The sequence below is a fragment of the Thalassophryne amazonica genome, chromosome 8, assembly GCF_902500255.1.
Source record: "Thalassophryne amazonica chromosome 8, fThaAma1.1, whole genome shotgun sequence".
Taxonomy (NCBI): domain Eukaryota; kingdom Metazoa; phylum Chordata; class Actinopteri; order Batrachoidiformes; family Batrachoididae; genus Thalassophryne; species Thalassophryne amazonica.
The window spans coordinates 71,683,553-71,705,168 of NC_047110.1; the positions used below are offsets into that span (position 1 = coordinate 71,683,553).

Sequence of the window (21,616 nt, forward strand, 5' to 3'; positions counted from 1 at the left end):
GCTCTTATGAATATACATGATGACACATTTAAGTCCCACTGATTCATCAGGAGATGATCCATCAGCACAAATAACTTCTTTACAAAGGTTTGAAATTTCAAAATAATTATATGACTTTTGGGTTTCTGTAAATTCAAGTTGATGCAATTCATTTTATTTATTAAAAACAGGGCATCTGAGAATGAAGATCAGGTAAAAACAACCAACAATGGTTAAAGCAATAACTGGAGAAATTGCTTCATCATTGGATTACCAAGTCAATATACAGTATATGCATGAATTATATACAAGTAATTATATTATATTTTGGAGGGCCTTCAAATCTTGAATTTCAATATCGATGTGATAGTTCTGTTTCCCATTGCTAAAATCCACAATAGTTGCACAAAAACACATACACTACGTTTCTAGTCTGAATCTCTTTTTTTTTTTCACTAGAATAGTCAATTTATATGAAACAGCACCTGAAGCAGACTTTCACTGAAATGCACTTTTCTACATCACAAACAAATAGTTGGGTGGTTTATTTATTCTGTTGAGGTCTTTGTGACAGTGACAATGGGTTTCCTCAAGTAATAAAGTCCCAAACATTGTTTTTATTTCTTGCTGTCGGGTTTTTAAGTAGCACCCCTAGAAGAAAACATCCTTGTCCATATCTTCCAGATAATTTGAGTTTAGACTCATGCTTTACAAAGTGGAGTCATTACTTTGCTGCTTCACTTCTGACTGAATTTGTAAAAAGAAATGAATCAATGATGATTGGTTTTTGGTTACCTCACACTTTCCATTTAATTTCCCCACTCATATTTTCCTATTGTTCATGTCGCTCTTGTCTTTAGGAAGTCGGATATTGATGCCGAGCCAGACGAGAGTCCGGGGAGCAGTGGCAGCAGCAGTAGCAGCAGCAGTGGTGCTGTAGATGCCCTCTCCACAGCTCCTGCCTCAACGCCCCTTCAGGCCTCTGCAGGGCAGCCGGGACAGAGAGGAGACAGCTCCTGCTCTGATTCTGACAGTCCTGTAGATACCAGCTCCAGTGAGGAAGAGGAGGACGAGGAGGAGGAAGACCCCACTATGTTCTCCTCAAAGTTTCTTAGTGGGGCCAACCCCCTCAGTGCTGTGTCTTCTGCTGTGAATAAGTTTAGTTTATTTGGGGATGATGCAGAAGCAAGTAAAAACCAGAAAACACCTATTCAGCAAGGAGCAAAGCCATCTGGAGAGCAAACAGGATCTGGCCCTGCCAAAGGGCCACAACAGCAACAGGTTACGCAAAAATCAGGCCAGTGTCCACGTCTTCAACAGGACAAACCCCTCCCCAAACAAGCAGAGCACCAACCTCAGAGAAATGGACAGAAACAACCGCCTAAAGACAGTGGTGGGCAACAAGCTGCTTCAAAGGGAGGATTACAAAGTGAAGAACAGTTAAAAGGAGGGCCACAAAAAACCCTACCTAAGGGGGTACCACAGCAAGGTCCACCCAAGACTGCAGACCAAAAACAGATTCTGAATAAAGGTGGAGTACAGCCAGAATCTCCCAAAGGACCACAAAAACAGGTTTCACCTCAGATGGGGCCTCCTAGAACTGATGCAAAACAGCAAGTACCTGCAAAAACAGAAATGCAAGATTCTGCAAAATGTGAACCACTAAAACATGGTCCACAGCAAGGGTCACCTAAAGTTGGACAGTCGCAACAGAAGGGGTCACCAAAGGTTTCACAGCAACATCAGGTCTCATCTAAGGGACAACAACTAGAGCAAGGAGCTTGGACTATACCCCAGTCCCAGTTGTCCAATAAGCCTGGGCCACAATTACAAGACTCTAAAGAACCTGGTACACCTCGATTGACTCAGAGAGGGTCTTCATCCCCAGGAGTTATTAAATCCACAGTTGTATCTAAGTCCCACTGCCCAGTGTGTAACACAACAGAACTCAATATGCACTCCAAGGAGCCCCCCAACTACAAGACCTGTACACAGTGCAAAAAGGAAGTGTGCAGCTTGTGTGGCTTCAGCCCTCCAGACTCTGATGTAAGTAAAGTCTGATTCTTTTTAGTTGATTAACATTTATAATATTCATTAGTTTTTGTATGTAATCATGGCAGGTGAAGTGCAGAGATTCACTGAGCAATGCATGTCAGAGGTTAATGTCAGAACTCAGTCATCGATAACTCAGTACAAGACCCAGTAATACTCATAAAAGCAAGATGTTTCTAATAGCTTACATTTTTCAATCCTTGCAAATACGTATAGGTTTTCAGGTTTGTAGACGAATCTTGTTTATATGACTAGTGCATCTTGGGATTTTTCTTTGTGATTTGTATCACCTTCCAATTTTTTTTAAACTAATTTAGACCGTTAAAACACTCTGAAGGTTGAAGTTTGTCAGAATTTTGTTAGTTACTTGTACAGTACAACATACCAAAATGTGTTGATCCATTAAACTATCCCAGCAGTCATAGGGCGTGTGGCAGGGTACACCCTGGACAGGACGCCAGTCTGTCACAGGGCCACATCATTCACTCACTCACTCATCTTCAACCTTTATCTCCAATTAAGGGTCACGAACTGGGCTGGAGCCTATCCCAGCAGTCATAGGGCATGAGGCGGGGTACACCCTGGACAGGACACCAGTCTGTCACAGAAAGGCCACAGGTGGGAATTGATCCCATGACCTTCTTGCTGTGAGGCAACAGTGCAAACCGCTAAGTAACTGTGCTGCTCTCCAGGGCCACATATAGACAAACACATTTATACCTACATGCACACCTTCGGTAAATTTAAAGTTTCCAATCTACATAACTTTAATGTCTTCGGATGTGGGAGGAAGCCAGAGCACCCACAGGGAACCCACACAGACATGGGGAGAACATGCAAACTCCACACAGAAAGTTCACAGATGTGAAGCGATCCCACGACCTTTCTACTGTGAGGCAGCAGTGCTACCCACTCAATCCCTGTGCTGCCCACCTAACAGCATTAAGCTATAATTCCTAAATGTTTCCTAAAATTATCACAAATGTAATATTTGTGATATTTTTGTCTAAACCCCTTGAATTAAAGCTAAAACATCTACATTACAAGTCCATTTTATTGATTAATTTATGGTGGCGTAAAGAAGTAAAATTACAAAAATTGCACCACTGATCAACTCCTTATTGGCCCAGACGGTATCTAAAAGGTGTTACTTGTGCTGTTAATTTAATTGTATTATTTTTTTCATATATCTTTCTGTTATTATCTTTTATTTTTGTACAGGCGTGTGAATGGCTTTGTTTGACCTGCCAGATGCAACGAGCCCAAGGAGTGTCTGAACCTTCAGGACCTCTTTCAAGCAAGACTGCCCCCAGTAAAATTCCTGCTACTCAAGATCAGAAACCAACCACTGCAGCACCTGTCCAAAAAGGAACTCCAACAACAGGTTCTCCTCAGAAGGTGCAGTCTACATTGGAAAAAGTGCCAGCCAAGGGTAAACCTGCCAAAGGAGCAGAAAGTCAAAAGCAGAGTAATCGAGCTTCTTCTCCAAAAATGGTGCAGGACACTCAGAGGAAGTCAGCATCTCAGAAACCACCAGATCAGATTAGTCAAACTGAACACAAGGAAAGCAGTACCACCCCAGCCCCCAAGCAGGAGTCAGGAGGATTATTTGGCTTTGGTGGCACCAAAAGTGGAACAGCTAAGACTGAAGACAAGGTGACTGGGAAGATGTTCGGTTTTGGATCCTCCATTTTTAGTTCTGCATCTACTTTGATAACTTCAGCTGTGCAAGATGAGTCTAAAACGACACCACCAATCTCTCCCAAAATGCAGTTTGCAAAGGAGTCCAAAGTGGCTGCTGGCTTTCAGCCAGAGCAAGAGAAGAAACAAGAGCAAGTGAAAGTTCCCATTCTTGGACAAGCCAAAGTGGATAAAATTCCATCAGAGACTGCAAAGACAGATCTCAAACCAGGGCAATCCACCTGTCCAATCTGTAAGATGGTGCTGAACATTGGTTCCAAAGATCCTCCAAACTACAACAAGTGCACTGAATGCAAAGGCACTGTGTGCAACCAATGTGGATTCAACCCAGTGCCAAATGTTAAAGAGGTAAGTGTGATATTTATGAAGAAAGACAGAAGGAAAGGTGCTTCAGTATGTTTTCCTTACATATTCCACTATAAATGCCTCAAGGGATTTGTCTTTGAAGCAATACTATAAGAGACATGCCATCTTTCGAGTTACTTTCAGCACAAAGGACTTGACATTTGACTCTGTAATTCAATGCATGCTGCACAGTTAGCATGCCAGCTTGGCAAGGACAGTCCAAGGCTACTTGATCTTGCGATACAGACATGCTCCCATGCAACTAATGGTCAAAACAGTCTTCAGTTAATATCAGGAAGCAAGGTCCTCTGCAATTTATTTGCATAAATATCCTAAACCCATCAGTAAACCTTATTATTGATGTCACTTTGGCATGAGATTGCTTTTTAAACAGTCAGCAGGTGGTGTGTTTGTAATACAATACTTCATTATGTTAAATTAAAACAACTATTTTGAAGAAATATAAACAAACAGCTTCCATGTGATTTTCCTAATTACTCTTGGGAGTTGCTGCAATCAGAAACAATGATTATGTTGGATGACTTGTTTCTTGTTTCATGGAGTTTATCAAAATTATAGGTTCCACTTAAGTCAAGGCGGCTGGATAAACCAGGTGTTCTTTCAGTCAAAATAATATACCGTAGTCATTCCCCAAAGTAGATTGTATGTTGTACTGTATATGAATTAAGAATATGCATTTATTTGTGTTTATCTGAAATAGGACAAATTTGTATGTCCAGCACCAATCACAACATAAGTCAGCCGAGGCGCTACACATGAGTAAGGTCTAAACTTGCCCAACCCAGGCCCACATTATAGTAATGATTATAGGAAGAAACCTCAAGCAGATCAGACTCAGTGGGGTGACCATCTGCTTTGGCCATACTAACAAAACAAAATTGCAAAATAAGAAAAGAAAAACAAACAAACAAAAAAATTAAACATGCAGGGAGAAAAATGTTCCAACTAATTTACATATGGAATCCAGTGATCACAACAACTGAAGACTCAAAAGACATCCAAGAGTTTAAGACCAGAGTCCCAGCAAAATGGACTCCAATTCATGATTCAGTGTGTGCATTAATGCTAGACAGTGATGGGCACAGCTAACTAAAAAGTTAGCTTTGATAACAGTTAATCCACTAACTGAAAACTTATCTTTTATAAAGGTAAACCAATAAACCCCTTAAAAAAAAGCAGAAGTTACAGATAAAAGCTAAACTGATAACTTTCATTAATGATTGCAGTACACTAGCAGCTACTGACACAACAACAAACCAGCACTTCTGTGTCAGATTAGCTTTCTCTCACCAAAAGAGGCCTGGTGACCGAAGAGGAGGAATAAAGACAATTTCTCTTTACACCAGACAGACTTGCTGGCATATCACACAAGTCATCAACAGGCATACAGTTTTAACTTATGGTTAAAATTTTAATAAAACTAATTCCAGACAAGTTATTTAAATTAATGTCACACCTGGCATTTTATGAAGTGAAAATATCAGCTATATGTTTTAGTTTTAAAGTAATGCACTAATTTTGAAGATTTTAATGTGTGGGACACACATGCTGCAGTGCATTATGGGTAAAGTTTCACGACAGGAGAAATGCATTGAGACGCTCTAATCAGGGTGCATGTTAACCGCTGCAGATGGACAACAGCATTAAACTCTGTATATTGTGCCCAAAACTCTGGTGAATATATTCTCTGGGTTTATAGACATTGTTAATGTGTTTGTTTTATGAAACATCATGCAACATGCAAACTCCACACAGAAAGGCCATAGGCAGGAATTGAACCCATGACCTTCTTGCTGTGAGGCAACAGTGCTAACCACTAAGTCACCGTGCTGCCTAATGAAAACATTAGCTTCAATAATTAGCGGATTAGTGGAACTGTGCCCACCACTGATGCAAGATCAGACATTTAAATGGACAGTCCCCACTTTTTGTCACCATGCTGGTCCCCTAACCCATAAGGCACACTCTGGATGCCAGCAGTTCACATATAGACCCCACACTTCCCAGTGTTAAACTCTGCTCCTTTATAAACTTTGAGTTGTCATTATCGGATTTGCATTTGTTAAAAATAGATTTTGCTTGTTTTCTATCATTTATTCAAAGGGAACAGACTGGCTCTGTCTCAACTGCCAGGTGAAACATGCTGCTGAGGGTATTGATTCTCAGAAAGACACATCTATCATCAGTTCAACATTAAAAAAGACTGGTCCATCTCAACTTGCCACACAAAAAACAACTGCACCAGGCTCACCACAGAGGAAAGTGTCTACACCAGCAGAACAGCAAGCTAAGGTCAATGCTGCAAAAAGACAAGAAAACCCATTGCAGCAGAAAACAGGTCCTGGTCAGAAAACACCAGATCAGAGCAGGAAGACAGATTTGCAAAAACCTCCACTCCAGGCAAATGAAACCACAGAGAAGCAGAATAATGCCACTGCTGCAACATCGCAACAGTCTGGAGGATTCTTGGGGTTTGGTAGTCCTAACAGCCAGTCTAAAGTCTCAGTGAGTGGGAAGATGTTTGGCTTTGGTTCCTCGATCTTAAGTTCTGCATCAAGTATGATTTCCTCCGCTGGTCAGGATGAGCCAAAAACCACACCACCACTTTCTCCCAAAATACCTACCCCAAAGGATTCCAAATCCCCTACTGCAAAGAAACCTGAGCAAGTCCAGCAGCCCAAAGTTTCACAGTCACAACAGCCCAAGGTGGACAAAGCTCAATCAGAGCCTCCAAAGCAAGTATCAGCTTCGAAAGCAACTACGTGTCCGCTTTGTAAGTTGGAACTTAATGTGGGCTCAAAGGACCCTCACAACTACAACACCTGCACAGAGTGTAAAACCACTGTCTGTAACCAATGTGGATTCAATCCAATGCCAAATATCAAAAGGGTAAGTTATTCTGATAATTTATCTATGATTGCAGAATTTAAAAATTTCAAACTAATGTGTTAAAAATATTAAATTTATGTATTGATATTAAAATGTATTTCATAGTAATACACTAACAGATTAAAATAATGTATTGTAGGAGAAAGAGTGGTTGTGTCTCAACTGCCAGATGTCGAGAGCACTTGGAACATCTGAGCCTCCAGGAATGCCACTGATGAAAGTCCCACCTTCACCAAATAAGACATCATCTGTTCCAGACTTGAATAAAGACAGTCCCCAACTAGATAAATCTAAAATGAAAGAAATCCCAGCACCTGTTGAATCTAAAACAAAGGCATTATCAACACCAAGGAACCCAGCAGTATCAGCAGTTCAGCCAAGAAAGGCTGAAGTTGTGAAAGGATCAGAAAGTCAAAAAACAATCAACCCAACTCCAGGACAAAAACCAGAGCAGAATAAAACACCAGACCAGACAAGTCAAACACAACGTAAGCAGAGTAATGCTACTAGTGCTCAAGAGTCAGGAGGGTTCTTTGGGTTTGGCAGTCCTAAACACCAGCCTGATAATGCACAGTCTGCTGAATCAGTCAGTGGAAAAATGTTTGGCTTTGGTTCCTCAATCTTCAGTTCTGCACCCACTTTAATAAACTCAGCAGTTCAAGATGAACCGAAAACGACACCTCCCGTTTCTCCTAAGTTGCCTGGTATAAAGGGAAATCAACCACCTGCTTTTCAAAAACAAGAGCAGGGAAAGAAATCAGAGCATGCCCAAGATTCCAAAAGCTCTTCAATTCTCCAGGCAAAAGTAGATAAAGCTGCACCAAAGCCTCCAAAGGAATCAGAAGCCTTGGCAGCTACTTCAAAGGCAGGCCAATCCACCTGCCCACTCTGCAAGGTGGAACTCAATTTAGGTTCCAAGGATCCTCCCAACTACATGAACTGCACTCAATGCAAAAACACTGTTTGTAACCAGTGTGGATTTAATCCAGTGCCAAATGTATCAGAGGTAATTGAGGGAAGGTGATTTTATATTGTAAGAAATTATTTCGTTTTTGTTTTTTTTTTCACTTCATTTAAATTATGATAAAGCCCACTTTTGGGCAAGTATACACTTATGATGTTGTCTAAATGTATGCAGCAGTGCTGAGTGTGTTGTGGCTTAAATCTAGTATGTTGTTTCTCTCTATATTTTTCAGATAAAGGAATGGCTATGCGTAAACTGCCAGATGCAGAGAGCTCTTGGTGCATCTCAACTCACAGGATCACCCATGAGCTCCATCAACTCAGCAAATGTGGTTTCTCCATCTGCTGCACATCAGAAGACAACAACTTCTCAAAAGCAATTCCCAACATCTGATACACCCTTAAATAAAGAGACTTCAAAGCTTGATACAATCCAAAAGAAGGACAGCTCCATACCAAGTTCCCCCAAGAATACACAGCAAGCGACAACACTGAAGGTCAATGATGCTAAGGGATCAGAAAGGAACAAACAAGCTAGACCATCTCCGGGACAGAAAAGCAATCTAGATGGTCAGAGGGCAACAGTTTCTCAGAAACCATCAGATCAGACAGGCCAACTGGGATTGAAACAGAGTGAAGTCACACCAGATGTACAGAGCAAAACAGGGTCTGATACCTCCGTAACTGGGAAGATGTTTGGATTCAGGTCTTCCATTTTCAGTTCAGCATCAACTTTGTTAACATCTGCTGTTCAGGAAGAGTCACGGATAACACCACCAGTTTCTCCCAAGATGTCACCAACAAGACAGTCCAGAAAGGCTACTACTCCCAATTCTGAGCAAGACAAGAAATCTGAGCCATCTCAGCAGGGTAAAGTGGTCAAAACTGCATCCCAGACATCTAAAACAGGAAAGTCCAGTTGTCCACTTTGCAAAGCTGAGCTGAATATTGGCTCCAGGGACCCTCCCAACTACAACAACTGCACTGATTGCAAGGCTACTGTCTGTAACCAGTGTGGATTTGATCCAATGCCAAATGTCAGTGAGGTAAGTGACTTAGTACCAACACATGGTCAGAAAGAAGTACAATTTTTTTATCAACATTATTTGCTCTGAACACATCTGTAAACAAGATATTAAAATGTATGCGCTCCCCTGGACACAAATACTGCACATCTTCCATTTCTACCTAATCCTAGAGAGATTGGAAACATTAAATGTGTGCAGACAATCAATGGAACAGAACTGTTTTGATTCATTATGTGAGGGAATACAGGTGGACATGGAAAATGTGCAATACATAGATTTCCAAGGACCATATTTCAGCACTGCTACTGCAAAAATAATCAAATTGTTTTGAAATATTTTATGTAAAAATATGTTTTCTGAATTATTTCAGGTAAAAGAATGGCTTTGTCTAAACTGTCAGATGACAAGAGCAGTTAAAATACCTGAGCCCCCAGGCCCTCGACAAACAAAGTCCCAGATGTCACCCAGTAAAGCAGCTGCATCTGTTTCTGGCCAGCTGAAAGACTCTTTGAAATCACCTACACCTCAACAGAAGGCCAGTGAAGAATCTGCTGGTCAAAAGAGTGGAACATCAGAACTTGTGTCATCTCAGAGGCAACCTCAATCATCTACTGGCACAGAAAACCAGAAATTGTTCACCCCACCTGTTGATCAAGAAATGCCAGATGAAAAACAGAAAACAAGTCAACAAAAATCACCATCTCAGGCAAATCAATCTGGATTAATGCAGAATATACCCACCGCGGCAGCACAGCAAGACTCAGGAGGCATCTTTGACTTTGGTAGTGGTAAACCTCAGCCTGATACTACCAAGCCAGCAGAGTCAGTGACGGGAAAAATGTTTGGCTTTGGTTCCTCCATCTTCAGTTCTGCATCCACGTTTATAACCTCAGCAGTTCAGGATCAACCAAAGACTACACCACCAGTTTCTCCCAAGATGTCTCCGGCAAAAGAAATAAAATCCCCTTCTGTCCAGAGGCCAGAGCAGCAGAAGAAACCAGTGCAACCACACGAGGCAAAGACACCTCAATCACAACAAGGCATAGTGGACAAAGCTCCATTAGATTCCAAGACTGCAGTAACCAAAACAGTGTTGACTACCTGTCCACTCTGTAAAATTAAACTCAACATGAGCTCTAAGGATCCATCCAACTATAATACCTGCACCGGATGCAAGAATACTGTCTGTAATCAGTGTGGATTTAACCCTGTGCCAAACGAAGCAGTGGTAAGGCCCTGCAATATTCTTAAAATTTACAACAATGTATCAGTTGTGGCTCTCAATGTGTTAAAACTAGCACAGTCCTCATGGATGAATCCACTCTAATGTAGCCGTAATTCCCCAAAACAAAAATACTTTAAATATATGTAGTGGTAAATTTAATAACTTAAAATCTATTATAGTATAGTATATTATTTATATATTATTTATATTACTATATTATTTATATAATACTATATTCAAGCTCCCACATAATAATAACCAACTTTTTCAGTAGGTTTCTTTAGTCATACAATTTATGAAATATGAGTTGAATAAAATGTACTTTATTACATCACAGCCAATAAAGCTATTGTTAATATGCTGAATCATTAGTCTTGCCTGAGTGCAAAAACATACTTACAAACATGTTTGAAGATCCTTCTAATATATATATATATAATTTATAATTTATAATTTATATTTCAAAAACTATATGGATTTGATTCATATGTTTTTACATCAGCCAAGCTTGAACCTTTGTGCGCATGCATGAATTTTTCCACGCCTGTCGGTTGTGTAATTCGCCTGTGGGCAGGCTTTGAGTGAGCACTGCTCCACCCCTCTTGTCGTTGTTTCATTGCGAGGAAATGGCGGAATGATTTGGGCTTTTTTTCCATCAGAATTTTTTCAGAAACTGTTAGAGACAGGCAGCTGGAAACCATTCGAAAAATTTACCTGGCTTTCGGTGAAAATTTTACGGGCTTCACAGAGAATAAGGAGTGTTACTACAGCTTTAAGGATGGCCCACAATGGTGCATGGTGCGCCGCACTCCGAGCCGCCATCGAGAGGCAGAAACCACCACATCATTTCTAAACAGATCGCTCTGTGGAGCCGGGACCGTCGTGTGCAATTTCTCTGGTTATCACAAGAGCTGGACATCAGCCATTTTCCGGCAGATTTGACTTTTAACAAGAGATATTGTCATGGAAAGCCGCGCGGAGGCTTCGTGCGTCACGACCAGTTCGCTGATGAAGCGAGACAAAGGAACACCTCCATTTCGGAGTGTTAGAGGATAAGTTGGGACGTGCCTATCTCGGCTTTCAGTGCTTATCAGTCGAGTGAGTATAAGAGAAATTGTGTAGAGCTGGGCATGTCCGAACTTGTCCTCTGGCACGCGGGTGTTCCTTTGTCTCGCTTCATCAGCGAACCGGTCGTGACGCACGAAGCCTCCGCGCGGCTTTCCATGACAATATCTCTTGTTAAAAGTGAAATCTGCCAGAAAATGGCTGATGTCCAGCTCTTGTGATAACCAGAGAAATTGCATACGACGGTCCCGGCTCCACACAGCGATCCGTTTAGAAATGATGTGGTGGTTTCTGCCTCTCGATGGCGGCTTGGAGCGCGGCGCGCCGTGCGCCATTGTGGGGTGTCCTTAAAGCTGTAGTAACACTCCTTATTCTCTGTGAAGCCCGTAAAATTTTCACCGAAAGCCAGATAAATTTTTCTAATGGTTTCCAGCTGCCTGTCTCTAACAGTTTCTGAAAAAATTCTGATGGAAAAAAAGCCCAAATCATTCTGCCATTTCCTCGCAATGAAACGACGACGAGAGGGGTGGAGCAGTGCTCACTCAAAGCCTGCCCACAGGCGAATGACACAACCGACAGGCATGGAAAAACTCACGTATGCGCACGAAGGTTCAAGCTTGGCTGACGTAAAAACATATGAATCAAATCCATATAGTTTTTGAAAAAAATAAAAAGGTACAATACTTTTCTAACAACTCGTATAATATAACCATTTGTAATTCATAACTGGTAAGTACTGTAATTCTGTAGAACCACTGTTTCCTGACTTTAGTAAAGTTATAGTCATATAATCTGTTTCAGAATGGCGCTAGCTTGGCGTCAGGTGCAATGTCAGTGCTTTGACATTAGCATGCGCTGAGTGCCTCCAACTGGAGTTATAATCTGCTGAAAAATATATATATATATATATATGTGTGTGTGTGTGTGTGTGTGTGTGTGTGTGTGTGTGTGTGTGTGTGTGTGTGTGTGTGTGTGTGTGTGTGTGTGTGTTTTCACCAGACAGACTAACTAACTAACTAAAATAGACACACAGATTTGCACCTTAGCAAATTTGTTGTGTGGGCCGCTGAAGAGGAGGTACTGCTGGCCCACCACCACCAGAGGGCACCCTGCCTGGAGTGCGGGCTCCAGGCACCAGAGGGCGCTGCCACCTCACAGGAGCAGCCGGGGTGACAGCTGTCACCTACGACAGCTGTTACCAATCATCTGATCCGCTGCGGTATATCAGCAAGACGTCATCTCCACTTCTTTGCCGAGATATCGCTCTACCGAGGAGGTAACGTATCCAGCCAATCGTATTGTCTTTTGACCATAAATACTTTTTTTGCCTTCACGCAGATAGTGAGTAGAACAGCAGGAGACTGTATTGGACCCTTTTGGATAAGTACTCACATTCCTGCACTAACAGTGTTTTCCTGACGAGAGGTGGAGGTGGTTTTTCCACCATATGTGTTGCTGGGTGCAGGCGCACCCACATCTGACTGTTTCTGTTCCTCGCCAGCAGTACCAGATCCGACAAGCGGAGGCAGTGGCCACCTGGGAGTTTGGGACTTGGCGGCTCCAGTATTCCCGGGGTTTGGTGGCGGAGGAAATCGTGTGGTTCCGGTTCTGCTTTGGACAGACGTCTCCTATCTTCGAGCCTGCCCACATGACACCTTTGTGATTCGACTTTATTGTCTATTATTGTAATCAGTTGTGTTTGTTGTGCTTATTTCACAACAGTAAAAGTGCTATTTGACTTCCTCCATTGTCCGTTCATTTGCACCCCCTGTTGTGGGTCCGTGTTCCTACACTTTCACAACAGGATATCTCGGCCAACGTCATGGATCCCGAGGGGCGTCAACCGGCTGTTGAACGGCCAATGGAAGAACAAGGCGCACAGGCGTCCGCAGGAGGAATGATCGGTGAGTTGCAGCGAATCCTCACCGCTTTCACGGCTCGGTTGGATCTAATGACCGAGCAGAACGTCCTCCTTAACCGCAGGGTGGAGGCTCTCGCCGCGCAGGTGGAAGCGCGCCCTCAGGGCTCTGCTGCGGCTCTCCCTCCTGTCGACCTTGTGCGTAACAGTGACGTTCCACAGGTCGTTCAACGACCCCTCCCACCTTCCCCGGAAGCATACATAAGCCCTCCAGAGCCGTACGGGGGTTGTGTGGAGACGTGCGCGGACTTTCTTATGCAGTGTTCGCTCGTCTTCGCACAACGTCCCGTCATGTACGCGACTGATGCCAGCAAAATAGCTTATGTGATAAATCTGCTTCGCGGTGAGGCACGCGCTTGGGCTACAGCGCTCTGGGAGCAAAATTCAGGGCTCCTTCAGACATATGATGGGTTTGTGAGGGAGTTCAGAACAGTGTTCGATCACCCAAATAGAGGAGAGACCGCTTCAGCCGTGCTGCTGTCAATGAGACAGGGGCGCCGGAGCGCAGCTGCTTATGCAGTCGACTTCCGCATCGCGGCTGCGAGGTCCGGCTGGAATAGCACTGCCCTCCGCGCTGCCTTCGTAAACGGACTGTCGTTGGTCCTAAAGGAGCACCTGGTGGCTAAGGACGAACCGTGGGATTTAGATGGGCTTATTGATCTCGTTATACGATTAGACAATCGGTTAGAAGAACGCCGTCGGGAATGAGACGAAGGGCGTGGCCGGGCATGCGCCATCCCTCTCCCTTCCAGCTCCGACCGAGCTCCGCCCTCCCCACGCTCCACGGCCCCTACGCTCCGTGTGGTTACAGCTCCCCCTGCTGATGAAGCTATGGACAGGGCCACATTTAGACCCCCGGATAGACAGAGGAGGCTGGTCCGCGGAGTGGCTCGATAGAGCATCAGGTGAGGGACTGCCCTGAACGGTTAAACACCAACGCCCGCCCCTAGAAACTGGGCTAGGGGTGGGCCAAGACATTCACGTGGGACACACCCATATTGCCACACGACTCCCGGTTACAATCCTTTATGAGGATTTAACCCTTCAGGCGCCAGCACTGGTGGACACGGGCTCTGAAGGGAATTTGCTAGACAGCAAATGGGCCAGGGAGGCAGGGCTCCCTCTGGTGGCACTTACTTCACCTGTGCAAGTACGGGCACTAGATGGCTCCCTACTCCCTTTAATCACACATAAGACACCTCCAGTAACTCTGGTGGTGTCAGGGAACCACCGGGAGGAGATCGAGTTTTTTGTGACTCCTGCCACCTCCCGTGTGATTCTCGGGTTCCCCTGGATGTTAAAACACAATCCCCGGATCGATTGGCCATCTGGGGTAGTGGTTCAGTGGAGCAAGACCTGCCATCGGGTATGTTTAGGTTCCTCGGTTCCTCCCGGTTCCCAGGCTAAGGAGGAGGTCAGAGTCCCGCCCAATCTCGGGACAGTGCCGGTGTAGTACCATGACCTTGTGGACGTGTTCAGCAAGGATCTGGCGCTCACCCTTCCCCCGCACCGCCCGTACGATTGTGCCATTGATTTGGTTCCAGGTGTTGAGTTTCCGTCCAGCAGGCTGTACAACCTCTCACGACCTGAGCGCGAATCAATGGAGACCTACATCCGGGACTCTTTAGCTGCCGGGTTGATCCGGAATTCCACCTCCCCGATGGGTGCAGGTTTCTTTTTTGTGGGGAAAAAGGATGGCGGACTACGTCCATGCATTGATTACAGGGGGCTGAACGAAATCACGGTTCATAACCGATACCCATTGCCCTTGTTGGATTCAGTGTTCACGCCCCTGCATGGAGCCCAAATGTTCACTAAGCTAGATCTTAGAAATGCGTATCACCTGGTTCGGATCCGGAAGGGAGACGAGTGGAAGACGGCATTTAACACCCCCTTAGGTCACTTTGAGTACCTGGTCATGCCGTACGGTCTTACAAACGCCCCCGCGACGTTCCAAGCATTGGTTAATGATGTCTTGCGGGATTTCCTGCACCGATTCGTCTTCGTATATCTGGACGATATACTCATCTTTTCTCCGGATCCTGAGACCCATGTCCTGCATGTACGTCAGGTCCTGCAGCGGTTGTTGGAGAACCGGCTGTTTGTGAAGGGCGAGAAGTGCGAGTTCCACCGCACTTCTTTGTCCTTCCTGGGGTTTATCATCTCCCCTAACTCCGTCGCTCCTGATCCGGCCAAGGTCGCGGCGGTGAGAGACTGGCCCCAACCTACCAGCCATAGGAAACTGCAACAGTTCCTCGGCTTTGCGAATTTCTACAGGAGGTTCATTAAGGGCTACAGTCAGGTAGTTAGCCCCCTGACAGCCCTGACCTCACCAAAAGTCCCCTTCACCTGGTCGGATCGTTGCGATGCCGCGTTCAAGGAGTTGAAGCGGCGCTTCTCGTCTGCACCCGTTCTGGTGCAGCTCGATCCTAGTCGCCAGTTAGTGGTTGAAGTGGACGCCTCGGACTCAGGGATAGGAGCTGTGCTTTCCCAGAGCGGGAAGACCGATAAGGTCCTTCACCCGTGTGCCTATTTTTCCCGCAGGTTGACCCCGGCCAAACGGAACTATGACGTCGGCAATCGAGAACTCCTTGCGGTGAAAGAGGCTCTTGAAGAGTGGAGACATATGTTGGAGGGAACGTCCGTGCCATTCACGGTTTTCACTGACCACGGGAACCTGGAGTATATCAGGACCGCCAAGCGGCTGAACCCCAGGAAAGCCCGCTGGTCACTGTTCTTCAGCCGTTTTGACTTCCGGATCACCTTCCGTCCCGGGACCAAAAACCAGAGATCGGATGCCTTGTCCCGGATACATGAAGATGAAGTCAAAGCGGAGTTGTCGGATCCACCGGAACCCATCATCCCGGAGTCCGCTATCGTGGCCACCCTCACCTGGGACGTAGAGAGAACCGTCCGGGAGGCCCTGGCACGAAGCCCGGACCCCGGAAATGGGCCGAAGAACAGACTCTACGTCCCACCAGAGGCTAGGGCTGCAGTCCCGGACTTCTGTCATGGCTCCAAGCTCTCCTGTCATCCAGGGGTGTGAAGAACCGTGGCAGTTGCCCGGCAGCGCTTCTGGTGGGCGTCCCTAGAGGCCGACATCCGGGATTATATCCAGGCCTGCACCACCTGCGCCAGGGGCAAGGCTGATCATCGCAGGGCTTCGGGACTGCTCCAGCCGCTGCCCGTGCCTCATCGCCCCTGGTCCCACATCGGCCTGGATTTTGTCACGGGCCTCCCACCGTCCCAGGGCAACACCACCATCCTCACGATAGTGGACCGATTCTCCAAGGCGGCCCACTTCGTGGCCCTCCCGAAGCTCCCGACTGCCCAGGAGACAGCGGACCTCCTGGTCCACCACGTCGTCCGGCTGCATGGGATTCCAACAGACATCGTCTCCGATCGCGGTCCCCAGTTCTCCTCGCAAGTCTGGAGGAGCTTCTGCCGGGAACTGGGGGCCACGGTGAGTCTCTCATCCGGGTATCATCCCCAGACCAACGGGCAAGCAGAACGGGCCAATCAGGAGGTGGAACAGGCCCTGCGTTGCGTGACGGCCGCGCACCCGGCGGCCTGGAGTACCCATTTGGCCTGGATCAAGTATGCCCATAACAGCCAGGTGTCGTCAGCCACCGGCCTCTCCCCTTTTGAGGTGTGTCTGGGGTACCAGCCTCCTATGTCCGTAGGATGGGCCGGGGCTTCCAGTATTTGGTGGACTGGGAGGGTTACGGACCCGAAGAATGCTCCTGGGTGAAGAGGAGCTTCATCCTGGACCCGGCCCTCCTGGCCGATTTCTACCGCCGCCACCCGGACAAGCCTGGTCGGGCGCCAGGAGGCGCCCGTTGAGGGGGGGGTCCTGTTGTGTGGGCCGCTGAAGAGGAGGTACTGCTGGCCCACCACCACCAGAGGGCACCCTGCCTGGAGTGCGGGCTCCAGGCACCAGAGGGCGCTGCCACCTCACAGGAGCAGCCAGGGTGACAGCTGTCACCTACGACAGCTGTTACCAATCATCTGATCCGCAGCGGTATATCAGCAAGACGTCATCTCCACTTCTTTGCCGAGATATCGCTCTACCAAGGAGGTAACATATCCAGCCAATCGTATTGTCCTTTGACCATAAATACTTTTTTTGCCTTCACGCAGATAGTGAGTAGAACAGCAGGAGACTGTATTGGACCCTTTTGGATAAGTACTCACATTCCTGCACTAACAGTGTTTTCCTGACGAGAGGTGGAGGTGGTTTTTCCACCATACGTGTTGCTGGGTGCAGGCGCACCCACATCTGACTGTTTCTGTTCCTCGCCAGCAGTACCAGATCCGACAAGCGGAGGCAGTGGCCACCTGGGAGTTCGGGACTTGGCGGCTCCAGTATTCCCGGGGTTCGGTGGCGGAGGAAATCGTGTGGTTCCGGTTCTGCTTTGAACAGACGTCTCCTATCTTCGAGCCTGCCCACATGACACCTTTGTGATTCGACTTTATTGTCTATTATTGTAATCGGTTGTGTTTGTTGTGCTTATTTCACAACAGTAAAAGTGCTATTTGACTTCCTCCATTGTCCGTTCATTTGCGCCCCCTGTTGTGGGTCCGTGTCCCTACACTTTCACAACAAAATTATTGTGTAGAATATTTTAAGATAACTTTAGTAATTCCTACATTTTGAAATGGTCCTGTTGCCTTTTAATGTTCATTTATAACTCTACATGCAAAACTAAAGCCCCCATCACACATAGTAAGAATGTGCAGGAACCAGCCCGACACGGCAAATATTGCCATAATCAGACACAGTCGGGAGGAAAAGAGGTGTGGTCAGCAGTGTCAGAACACATCCAGATTACCTCGTCCACACCTGCACGATGGCATCCAAAGTACATATAGACAACAGGTAGATGACACAGACTGTTGTCAGGCAGCCATAAAAGGCGCTGAAGACTGCCTGATGTCCAAACATCTGGATGGCAAACATGGGACCGGAATGGGAGGGAGCACTGTGCTCCTCCCTTTACACAGTCCCTGCTGGTACAGAACATCGGAGTACAACCAACGTATGGACCATAATCACACCATATGTGTCAAAGCTGGCATGGTGCAGTCACTCACTCTGCGTTTGTCCTCCACTTCCCAGCACTAGTGACCTCTCGTACATGTGCGTGTTTGTGTAAAGTGGTGGTGCTGGACTGATGACACGATAGCTCTGTGTGTGTGTGTGCGTGTGTGGTCACAACGGCTGAATGAGCAGCTATGTCTGTGCATGGCACATGTGCGCATGGCAGAGTATGCATGGGGGCCGCACATGCACGCCGTTGCCATCTGCTAATCAGTGCTCTCAGTGGGCCATGCTGTCCCAGGCGTCAGACGCAGCCTTTCCAGGGAACTTTAATTTCTTTTTTTGTGTGTGTTTTGGGTCACTTCAGCAGCACATGCAACTCTGTGCTCTGCGATTGTTGGATTATCACATGGGATTTATTTTTGTGTGGTTGATTACAGCACACATCAGCAGAGTGACAGGATTTTAACCACAGGGTGCGGTCCAGCTCCATGTCCACATCTGCACTGTGAAACACTCCTGGGCCATTGTTGGAGGTGTGATTCATGTTTATTAATGTTGTCACGGCCTGGCACAACAGTTCCATGTCATATCTCCTACAGAGTTAGAAGGTGATCATATATTACAACAGTGAGATCCGTTCAGCTCTGAGCCTGATGCGTGCAATGATGCGTTACTGCGCATGAGACCACGGAGAGGCGTAGCTGCCTGTGGTATATAGAGATATGATGGAGACAATAGTTCACATTATTTCTGTCGCCCATGGGAAGGAATGAACAAATATCTGTACTCTAAGGTCTATTGTGGATAGAACAGTCTGTTTACATTTGCAGCGGTGTACACACAGTAGTACACGGTGCTTTCGGTTTGATAGCCGCTGTTCACATTCACTTTACATGATGGTGCCACATACACAAAAACAGTTCCTTTGCACTCCGGGGGGCACTTGCAGGTTATACGGGCAGGCTTAGCTGTGCCAGATCCATCTCAAGGTTCTCTCATAAGGGCTCAAATAATTTCGGATCCTATTTTTCCGCCATCAGAATATGTAAATTGCGGTCAGATGGTCCTCAGATTGCACATGGACCGCCACTGGATAGGTGTCCCATCTGGATGGCACCCAGAGGGTTTTGAACATTTTGACCAACTGTGTGGACTCTTGCAGATTGTTGTCAGAACATTTTTAAATTGCAACTGGACACTTTTCAGATGTGGGCCAAATCATCATTCTGACGCCATTCAGCCTCATTCTGTCTATGTGTGATGGGGGTATAACACTGAAAAGCATCACGGCTCTAAAATTACATCAATGTAAAACATATTTTCCTCCCATTAGGTGAAGGAGTGGTTATGTCTAACCTGCCAGATGCAGCGTGCTACAGGAACAACACAAACGCCAACACCCTCCACAGTAAACCCAAAGACAGACACAAAATCGCAAAAGGAGGATCTCATTAACCAATTAAAACCAGCCACTAAAGAACCATCCAAACCTGCTGCAACAGTCACCCAGCCAGAAAACACACAGGATGCCAAAAAGCCAGAGAGCCAGAAAGTAGTCAGCTCAATTGACTATCAGAAATTACCCCAGGAGACTCAGAGAGCATCTGATCGTGACAAGTCACCAGACCAGAAAAAGCAAGCTACATCTAAGCAGAGTAATATTACTGCAGTACCACAGCAAGACCCTGGAGGACTGTTAATATTTTCTGGTGGCAAAGTGCAACCCGATGCTACAAAACCAGCAGAATCAGTGACTGGAAAGATGTTTGGCTTTGGTTCCTCAATCTTCAGCTCTGCATCCACATTGATAACCTCAGCTGTCCAGGACCAACCCAAGACCACTCCACCAGTTTCTCCCAAGATGTCTCTAGCAAAAGACAACAAATCCTCTGCTGGCCAGAGGCAAGAGCAGGAAAAGGATCTACAAAATGCCCACCAGACGCAGACATCTCACTTAGGACAGGTGAAAATGGACAAAGCTTCATCTGAGCCTAAAAAGACTGGAGTGACATCCCAAGCAGAGACCAAACTAAGCCAGCCCACTTGTCCACTGTGTAAGTGTGAGCTCAACGTGGGATCTAAGGATCCACCCAACTACAACACCTGTACGGAATGCAAGTCTACTGTCTGTAACCACTGTGGATTTAACCCCATGCCAAATTTTCAACAGGTAAGTGAAACACACTCCAGTCACATGCATGACAGCATGCTGGGGTCTTATTACATGGCTCAATGTGAAACTGTAATAACACATTGATTTTACAACTCACAGTATGTGGCACTACTTTGTAGGGATGGTGGTGACAGTATAGAGATACCCCACTCAATCTCTAAGGCAGAATTACAAAACATGTGGCATACTAGTTTTTTTTATACTGGTACGTTTGCATACAGTCACAAATAACAAAAAGTTGTGATGATATGTAAATACAAATATAAGCTGTGATACTTGATTAACTTCTTTTCCATTGCAGACAGTAGGAGGCCAAGATATTTCATGTTTTGTGTGGTCAATTTAATTTACTTTGTGAATACATATCCATACATTCTTGAAGAACTTGGAACGGGGCAGTTTACTAGCAAATTATCACTTTTAAAGCTAGACTCTCCCTGCGGCAGAGTAGCGTTCCAACCAAGGAGAGTTGTGCTACAGAATCTGGAGATAAGCACCAGTGTCGCAGCCCAAATGGTCCCCTCTAAAAATCGGTTCGCCCTGGCTTCACTGCGCATTAGGGTTATGACAAATCTCAAATTTATTAGCCTGGGGTTATAAATGATGAACTTTTACCTAAAACTCACAAAAATGTCTTTGGTTTTGCCAGACCTTGAAGAAACCTCCCGCACCTAAGACAGTTTCATATTTCACATTAAAACACCTCGCGGCTCAAACACGTTTTATTATAACGTCAGTTTTACATACAATACACACGAGGAATACATGAAAAAAATAAATTTGCTGTTAAGATATTTGTCTGTTCTGCAAGTAGAACAAACCTCCTCCATCAACTTTACAGCTCCCTCAGCTACTATGCTGCAGCGAGGAACATCAAGCACTGATGGTTCCTTTTTCGAGTGAGTAGAGAAGCATTTCACAGCTTTGGGACACTTAAGTTTGGATATTGCTGACAGCACGTCTTCATAATCCGTCTCTGAATAGTGTTGGTTAGAAAACCAGGCCCATGACCATATAGTTGCAATGAAATCGCAAGTTACCCTAAACTGTTCTCACCAATTTGGAAGAAGGAATAATGCAATAAGTGTAAAAAAAATCCTCTTGAGTTCCACCATGGCACTGTGAAGTGATGGCAGCTTGTGCCATTTGATGCAAAGGCCATTTTTCCTTTGTTTTGTAAAACTTGTATGCTTCACAAAACTCAAAAAGGAAT

At 45.6% G+C, this 21,616-nt stretch overlaps 1 protein-coding gene across 1 annotated transcript in view; it reads left to right on the forward strand.

Moving 5' to 3' along the window:
* pclob (piccolo presynaptic cytomatrix protein b) overlaps positions 1–21,616 on the forward strand; it is a 175,717-nt gene that overhangs the window by 9,745 nt on the left and 144,356 nt on the right. The window contains 8 exon segments of the mRNA XM_034175495.1: positions 840–2,025; positions 3,253–4,080; positions 6,202–6,286; positions 6,320–6,987; positions 7,127–7,993; positions 8,184–8,996; positions 9,349–10,206; positions 19,564–20,400. Coding sequence (XP_034031386.1) covers positions 1,072–2,025; positions 3,253–4,080; positions 6,202–6,286; positions 6,320–6,987; positions 7,127–7,993; positions 8,184–8,996; positions 9,349–10,206; positions 19,564–20,400 — 5,910 coding nt within the window. The 5' untranslated portion in view covers positions 840–1,071.